General features: G+C 32.6%; 1 protein-coding gene across 1 annotated transcript; it reads left to right on the top strand.

The window, feature by feature from the left end:
• LOC107632622 (transcription factor bHLH162-like) lies at positions 179 to 1,754 on the top strand. The gene is made up of 4 exons (XM_016336290.2): positions 179 to 369; positions 625 to 960; positions 1,410 to 1,568; positions 1,676 to 1,754. The coding sequence occupies exons 1-4, from the start codon at positions 208 to 210 to the stop codon at positions 1,682 to 1,684; spliced, it is 666 nt and encodes a 221-aa protein (XP_016191776.2). The 5' UTR covers positions 179 to 207; the 3' UTR covers positions 1,685 to 1,754.

Here is a 9,381-nt window from a genome sequence, read left to right as displayed (position 1 = left end):
CTTTATTATTGTTGACCAAAGAGCTAACAATTTTGTCCACTGCCTATACTACTGTTCATAACAATCGTATTCAGCCAAATATATATATATATATATACACACGTGCACATATATATGTCTAATTGTCTAGTAATTCAGTTCTTGCAAAGTGCAAAACCTACCTTTCTAGTCTTCTAGATTATAATTGTGTAACCCTGGAGAATAAACATGGATCAATTGGGAAGTAGAAGTGAAGCTTCTCCATCTTCAACCAACGACAAGAAGATTGAGAGAAGGCTCATTGAGAAAAAGAGAAGGAAGCACATGAGGATGCTCTACTCCAAACTCAACGCTCTTCTCCCTATCGACCACAACTCCACTAGTCCCAAGGTATATTCTCTCTCGTTCTCTTCTCCCTAACTACTAATTTTATTTAGAGGAGTATTACGAGACTAACAGATTTTATGATTTGTAACTATCAATTAATTATTATTAGTATTTTTAATGGTGTGAAATTACATTTAATAATAAGAAATTACTAACTTTTTTTTTTGCTGGTTAAGTACAGACCAAATTTTAATAAAAGTACGGACTCCTAGACTTTCTCTTTTATTTATAATAATCATTACAAAATAAATGTAAAAGGAAGTGTTGCCATTGCCTGATCAAGTGGACAAGGCCATAAACTACATAAAAAACTTAAAGAAGAAGGTGAAGATGGCTAAGGAGAAGAGAGAGAGCTTGTTAGGAATGGGAAGAAAGAGGACACGTGACGCTGGCAGCCGTCGTGATCGCCCCAAACCGCCACAACTTGAGGTTCATGAAATGGGTTCATATCTTCAAATTGTAATGACATGTGGATTAGATTCCCAGTTCATATTCTCTGAAATCATTCGTATTCTGAATGAAGAGAACATTGATGTCAAGAGTGTCAAATCCTCACTCGTCGAAAATTCCATGCACCATGTTATTTATGCAGAGGTATACTTACATTTATACAAACGGTAGAATTATTTTGGGTTTATTTGTATATTTTGACTATTTTGAATTAATTAAATTTTAACATAAGTGCTTCTAATAAATCCGAAAATAAATCTTAATAATTAAGGGGTAGATATTGCTGGTTAAGAATTTTACAACAAGAAATGTATTAAAATTTTATTTTATTTATCCCGGACCAAACATTCTTTTTTATAACCTTTAATTAATTAATGCGCATAATATATAAAATATAATATACCACTAATTTGTTTTCCAAGATAGGACCAAACCTGTAATCATTTTTATTTTTGCCAAATAATTTAAACTCTATTAGCTTGATGTTCTTGATGTATATATGTTACGTAGCAATACATGGTCCTTAATAATTCTTTTAATGTTTCTCTTTATAAGCTACTTAATTGATTAATTATTTGTGGAATTTTGTGCAGATTTCACAATCTTTGCTTCAATTGGGTGCAACTAAAGTAAGTGAGAGATTGAAAAGGTTTGTGAATGAACCAACCAGTGAAATTGAATTACAATCTGATCATCAGTTATTGGATTTTGAGATTGATACTGATGAATTAGCGGAGCTTCTAGATTTTTTAGAAGAGAAATGATAAGGAGAATACTTTTTATTAACATTATAAAAATATTTTTGTTGATCAAATATTGACAAAAAGAATAACTTTTTTAGTTACGTAACATTTTTTTCGTAGAATAAGCAATGATTTGCTTGATACTAAAAATGGTTGTTTATCTTGTCTTATAGCTCTGATTATGGTTTTTCATAATGGGATTGTTTTGGTTGAAGAATGAAAAATTTTACTAAATTTATGAAGAATATGTATGTATATTATAAATAATAAATTTTACTAATTTTTTTGTGGCGGACAGTTAGCTATTCCCTATTGAAAATTGGAATAACCAAATGATATATGGCAAGTATATGTTGGTGAGAATTCAAATTCTTTAGCTTTAAATATTACAATATAAATATCACATTTTATACGTTCGTTTTGGTGGGTTTTAAATATTCTTCTGTTGATAAGTTTTATTAGAAGTTTATTTATATGGTTTGAATACTTTTAAATGTGTGTTAGATATCATATTTTCTGGTTTGATAAACTTCTTTATTTTGGTTTTGGTGGTAAAATCACCTATGTCTAGCAAGAGACTGCTGGTGATGTTATGGTTCCAGTAGAGAAAAAAAAGAAAAAAAGAAAAGAGAGAACGTGGTGAAATTTAATTTTAAAATAAATTGGTTGAAATTAACTTATTATAATAGTTGGTTTTTTATTTAGTTGAACTTTATTCAATTCTTCTAAATAAAAATACATGAAAAGACAAATTTGTGCATGGTTAGATTATGCTTCAAGTATAAAATAAATTTAAACTGATATGTATACGTAAATCTACTCAACAATTTATTCCTTAACAAATTTCTTTATTTATATATAGAGTGTATTAAGTATTCTTAAATTTTTTTTAATCAATTTAAAATTGGTCGAGTGGTCAACTTATTTGTCCGTCACAAACCTTTAAAAAAACTTAGATGCGTAATGAATTAATTATTGACTTATCAAAATATTCTTAAATTTTGTAAATACAGTCATCGCGTCATGATATATAACTCTTAGTTAAGCAAAAGAAACAGAGAAAAAAAATTATAGTGAGTAATGAATCTACATTTCATGGTATTTATTTGCTCTAATTGGGTGGGTTTCATCAACTTTTCTTACACTCATTCAATGACATAGTTTGGTTTTGTAAATTCTCCACAAATTGTGTCCAAAAGTGAAAACATGCTTTTTAAGCCCTTAATTATTAAATTTTATTCACTTTAATTCTATATGATGCTTTGATGTGTTTGTTGAGTAATTGCAGGTTTACAAGGCTAATATGGATTGAAGGAATGAAGAAAAAATATGTAAAAGTGGAGAAACCATGAAGAAATGGAGTTTGGAGCAAATCAGTAAGTGTGTGCACGCACAAGTGAGCATCAACAAGTGTGCGCACGTACAAGTGAAAAATGTGCGTACGCACAGGACCCAGCACGTGACCTCGTTAATGCAATTCGCTGGCTGTGAATTTTGGGTTCCCAAAATCCAATTCAACTCATTTCTGAATCTATTTCAATCCTAATTCAAGTGGAGGCAAGGGGGAGCATTTTAGTTTATGTTTTGTCATGCTTTAGTTAGTTTTCTAGAGAGAGAAGCTCCCCTTCTCTCTAGAATTTAGGTTTTCTTAGTTTAATTCTCTTTAAATTTCAGCTTTTAATTCTTGTTCTAAGTGTAATTTCATTTATGTTTTCATGTTTTATTGTCTTAATTCTCTTAGTTCTTCTTCTTAATTTCTCTTTTATGTCACTTTTCATTTTATGAACATTCTTGTAATCTTAATTTTCTATTAATGCAGTTTAATGTTTCTTTGCTTATTGTTATTTAATTGAGTTGTTATTATGATTTTCTTACACTTGGTAGTTATATTTTATTTTTAATACAATTTAATATTATTTTATTTCCATGCACATCAAGTGTTTGATAAAAATGCTTGGCTTAGTTTTTCCTCACTCTTGGCTTGGAATTGAAGACTTTGGTGACTCTTGAGTCATTGATGTCCATTCTTATTTGATATATTAGAGTAGTTAGTTGATTTGGTTTTTATTGACTCTAAGTCTTTCATTAATAGAGTTGACTAGGACTTAAGGATCGTAATCAATTATACCTATTTGACTTATCCTCGATGTAGGGTTGACTAAATAAGATTAACTCTTCATAATCATCGTATGTTTGTGGTCAATAATTAGGATAGACAACCTTATCTCTCACTCATTGCCAAGAGGTTTTTAGCACTTGAATTTTTCTTTCCTTACTTTATTTGCTTTGACTTTTAATTCTTTGCATGTTTATTTATTTTCTTATTTTTTACATTATCTGCTTCTTGCATTTCCAACTCTATTTTTTTTCCATAAACAATAATAAAATATTTCATTGCAATTTTTAGAAAAAACGACTCGAAAATTTAAATACTCTCAATTTATATTTGTTTTAAACTGTGACAATTTCTAGAATTAAAATTTGATGTTGGCTAATTATTTAATTCGAAACTATACTTACAACAACGCTAATCTTATTTTAAAAAAAATTTCCAACCTGCTTTAGGGTATATATCAGTGAGCTAATATTTAATGATAGATTACTGGATCTACATTATCTTCACTTCCTCATCATTCCGTAACTATATTATAATTATGTGTACTAATTTTAAATTCAAAAATTTCAAAAACCAGTTTGTTTAAAACTAAGTTTAAAAATTAAAATTATAATCCAAACAAATTTGAAAATCACAAAAAACAACATCAAAATCAAATTAAAAAAAATTCTAAATTCTAAATCCTAAACAATAAAATTCTAAATTCTAAACTGATAGTTATCAGTAGCTAAGAGAAGGGGTTGAATTTTGGCCCCCTTTTTGCTTGTTAACACTTGCTGGCCTTTAAAATAACTTCTGGAGAATTTTTTGCTTTTTGTCTCGTACCTAGCCATGAGACTTTTTCTTTTTATCTCGTAACCAGGCAAGAGATATTTTTCAGTTTTATCTCCTATGCAGCAGAAACAAAAATGGAGTAGAAGAGAGAGGAAAAATCACACCACAAAGTATCCTGGTTCAGCTGCCAAGTGCAATGCAGCCTACATCCAGTCTCCATCACAACAATGATGGAATTTCACTATAATCATCATGATTACATACACCAATTCTTCCTATAAACTACCCTTCCTATCCGGGACAAGTTCAGAATCTAGACCCCAATCCTGAACTTGACTTGGTCACTGCCAAGCTTTCAACTGCTAAGTGCTAACCCAACTTGCAAAGGGATTCCCACAGAATCATGAAACACAACACAGATGTACAAAGGACCTCTAGGACATCTATGGCTTTTTCTTTTAATTTTGTATACTCTGCCTTTTTCTGCTCTATGACTTTTTTTTACAAACCTCACTGTTTGCCTTTTTCCATGAGACTCAAGACAAACAAAACTAAACAGAAAAATTACAAAATGAAGAACATTGAAGGAGAAGAACTTCTGTTAGCTTAGGTAGCTATGAGAACTCTGTGCCTTGCACTCTCACTCTTTGCTTCAAGCCCTGGTTGTTCACCCTTATTTATAGAAGGGGAAGCCTCCACGGTTGAAACTGTTGAACCAAGCTAAACTTCTTCTTCTTCAAACCAAAACCGGTTTGGCCAGAGAGAGATGAGAGGAAACCGAATGTAAAACCCAACATGTAATTACCTCTGTGTCTTCCCTTTACATCAAGCTTCATCAATCCGCGTCTTCCATCTTGACTTGCACTCCAAGAAAGATTCCTAGCCCTTGATGAGTTTTTGATGATGACAGCTCCACCTGCTCTAACTTCTGCCTCATCCTCCACGTAACTACAATAGCTACCTCCTGTAGTGGTTGAGCAAAAGCAGAGACGAGCCATGCCTCCAAGGATCTTCTTCCTCTAACCGAAGTGGGTCTCCACCATTTATGGTATGGAGAGCTTGAGATCACTTCTCCACATCTTACCTTTTGTGGTAAAAATCTCAGCCACACCATACTTTAGATTTTCTTTTTCTTGATGCCATCATCACTATGGCTTCAAGCTTGCTTCTAGCTTCTTCTTTTTTGCTTCTGATAACTTGCCTTAGCTTCCATCTTCTTCTCTGTAAAGTGACCGAAGGCCAGAAGAGAGATGAGAGAGGAGAAAGAGAAATTTAAACAATAATCAATGAAACTAAGTAAAATGAATTAAGTTTTCCCACTTCCCTTTGCTTAGTAGCGTGTGATAGCTTTGATGGCTATCAAATCAATTGATGTTTCTCTTTCATGGTTCCAATACAATTAATGATAGTAAATTAAATTTTGAAATCCATTGAAAGAGAGGGTGGCGTCCGTGGAAGCATGCAGCAATATAACAAGGAATTGGGTTTCATCATGTTAAAAGAATAACTTAACCATTGTGCCCCCATTTTCCTTTTAATTTCGGACCAGCCACTTTGTTGGGCTTAAAATTGGTTTTCCTAGCCCAACAAATAAAACAATTCAGCCACATATTATATAATACATTGCATAAGGCTGAATGTGATTGCTTAACACAATTGGGTTTGTTTACCAAAATTCTGGCCCAAGCATAAATCTACACCATATAAAATTATTAATCAATAAATGTTAATTAAAGATTAAATTAATAATTTTGTAAATAACTATTTTAATAATGTTTGATCATCATCAATTTAAATTGGAGTTTGCCAAACTCATCATAAACCGTAAACAATAAAACCTAAATCATAAATTTATGAAGTCCAAAAACTCTAATCTCTAAATCCTAAATCTTAAACTATAAACTCTAAAATCCAAAACGACAAAATTCTAAACCTATAAATAAAATCCTAAATGCTAAATCCTAAAATGCTAAGACCCACGATCGATTAATAAACTGTCCTCTAGGGTTTTAGTTGTACTCTACTAGGGTTTGCAGAAGCTATTAGTTTCTGAGTGTTTTTTCACACTTTTCAACATTTTTTTAATAGAGTTTAATCATGGCAGCACCTACTGTCTCTAATAGTTAGGAAGGAAAGGAGGATATCGATAAGGAAGAATAGATCATTCACTTTGGAGATGAAGATGTGAAAAAAAGGCTGAAAATTTGTTCATGCAGTCTGATCGGGCGTCTATTGGCTAATCGCCAATTCAATTCATGTACGCTAGAGGCTGCATTATATTCCATTTGGAGACAATCGGAGAATTTAAAGTGAAAGATCATAGAGGAAATCCCTTCCGGTTCTTCTTTGGCAATGAATTGGATTTGATTAGGGTGGAAAAAGTAGCCCCATAGACATTCAAAAATAATATCTTGAATCTTATGAGGTGGCATGAAGATATTCAAATTTCTAAAGGTGAATTTTCTCATGTACCTATTTGGATTCAAATATGGGATTTGTTGGAGTACTACAAAATCAAGGAACTTAGGAGGAAGGTAGGTGAGGCAATTGGAAAGGTGATTGACATTGGTTTCTTCTCTGTGAAGGGCATTGAAGAGAAGATTATCAAAATTCAGATTAATATAGATGTCACTAAACCTCTGCAGAGGATGTTGAAGAATGCGGGAAAGAATAAAAAGGTGATTGAATTGCAAATTAAGAGAAAGTCTAGGGGCTAGCACTTTTATTAAAATTTGACCAGCACTTAACCAATTAAAGAAAAGTGAGTAATTTCACACCATTGGATGAGATCTCACACCATTAAAAATATCAATGATGGCTAATTGATGGCTACAAATCACAAAACTTGTTGGCCCCTAGCACTCCTCATTATATATGAGAGAATTAGAAATTTCTGCAATTACTGTGGTCATCTGGGTCATGAGATCCGAAACTGTTCTAGACAACTAGAAGACTCGGCTAAGGGTGAGATGAAGGAGGAGAGATAGGGGCTTTGGCAAAAACAAAGAAATTCAGAAGAAGAATGGATGGAAAAAAGGAAAATAATAATCCAAATGTTCCCAACGAACTGCTGGGTGGGTTGATTGTTCAAGAAAGCCAACACCGATAAATTTTATTAAGGCACTTGTTGGAATATCAGTACAAGAAAATAGTCCACAGGCTGAAGGTGAACAGGAAGAGGTTCTAAGTGTGGAAAAAGAGCAGGAACGAAAGCTTGAACAACAGTACATAATTACAAGGGAGGACTTAGGAGGTTCGGAGGAAGCTAGTAGGGTTGTTTTGGAAGATCAAACAAATGTTCAAGCTTTGCATGTGTTCGGGGGATTTAATATGGGAGTTACAGAGGGGTAGAAGCCAGGCAACAAAAGTAAACAAAGGATTAAACAATTGGCTAGAAAAAGCAGAGATTACAATTCTTTAACGGAAATCAAAAGGAGGTCGGGAGATACAGAGAGTAGTATAGAATCAAAGAAGCAATGCCACGATGAACCATCATGTGTTGAAACGGGAGAGGGTGCCACCCAACAATTGGCACCCAAGGATCCATGAAGATAATGGTGTGGAATTGTCGGGGTTTTAGGAAGTCCTTGACAGTTCACAGCATCAAAGGCTGTGTTTGTTTACAGGGACGGGATACTGAAACAGGGACATTGAGACACAAAATCGTGTTTGACAGATGTGACTTGGACAGAGATATTGTGTCCAAAAATATTGAATTAGTGTATTTTGTGTTCTTCTCTCCTCTTTCTCTGAGTTTCTACTTCTCTCTGAGTCTCTACTTCTCTCTGAGTCTCTGCTTCTCTCTCTTTCTGAAGGTGTGAGTGAGAAGAAGAACATAATGGGATTGCGATGGAGATGATGATACTGAGGGTATAATTGTCCGAAGGACGGTTTTAAAACCAAGTTAAATCTTAGGGACGAATGCAAAAAGGAATTGGGGACGAATAAAATTTTTGGCTAAACCTTAGGAACCAAAATCGTATTTAACCCTATATGTAATTACAACCCAGATCAGTGAATACAATTCGATGTGGAATTTGGATATGATGCATTTTAAATGATTTTGCAGCAAAAGACAATCGCATTGTAAACTATATTTTAAAATGATCAATTTCGATGAAAAATAAAGAATACATTCTTATTTTACGAAATAGTTAAAAAAAATAACAAATTAAAAAATTAAATAAGATGTTTTGGTTCTTAAACCTATACTCATAAACTATAAAAGAAGCATTATATATAATCTTTAGTAGCATGAAATTAATTATTGAAATCAATATCAATTTGATACTATATGATACACATGTGCATTAGAATAAATATTAACAATTTCGATTATATTTATATTTAATTATGTTTGATTAAAAATTATTCTAAAATAAATTTAGAAGAGAAAGACAAAGATACTGCCACCAATGAAATGACCCTTGCTTTTCTTTTTCTTTTGTGAAGTGATAATGAGATTGTATGAAGTTTGCAACTTGCAAAGTGTTGTTTTGTCAAGGCAGATGTGGTAGAGGTTTCCAACGAAGGCATTATAGAGGGGGCAAGCTCTTTAGAGGAGGAAGAACTAACTAGCGAGAAATGACCCAATGCAAGGAGATAATTATTGTAGCATTTTCCACGCTATTATTCACAAGAGAACGCACGTGTCCATCTTATAATATGTTACCTTTACCTCTATTGACTTTTTTTGGTTTTTTATGCTTTCAAACTACCGGAAAACAAGATTGAAATTTGAAAGTTTCTTTGTTATAATGTTGTCAGCATTGAGCTAATTATATTAACGCGTTAACCAATATTAATGGTGCCAACTCATTTTGATTTGTCTTGGAGCTTCAAACTCCCCCTCTCTCCCTCTCTTTCCGTTTTACTTAAATATCTCTCTATGGGTTTAATTTTGATATTGTAAAATAATTTATACAGGTATCT

This window comes from Arachis ipaensis, chromosome B03 (assembly GCF_000816755.2).
Source record: "Arachis ipaensis cultivar K30076 chromosome B03, Araip1.1, whole genome shotgun sequence".
Classification (NCBI taxonomy): domain Eukaryota; kingdom Viridiplantae; phylum Streptophyta; class Magnoliopsida; order Fabales; family Fabaceae; genus Arachis; species Arachis ipaensis.
This window is presented reverse-complemented; position numbering and strand designations above follow the sequence as displayed.

Excerpts from the sequence above, each read along its gene's own strand:
- LOC107632622 (XM_016336290.2), top strand. The coding sequence starts at position 208 with ATGGATCAATTGGGAAGTAGAAGTGAAGCTTCTCCATCTTCAACCAAC. Across the intron at positions 370-624 it reads ACAACTCCACTAGTCCCAAG|GAAGTGTTGCCATTGCCTGA; the intron begins GTATATTCTCTC and ends TAAATGTAAAAG. Across the intron at positions 961-1,409 it reads ACCATGTTATTTATGCAGAG|ATTTCACAATCTTTGCTTCA; the intron begins GTATACTTACAT and ends AATTTTGTGCAG.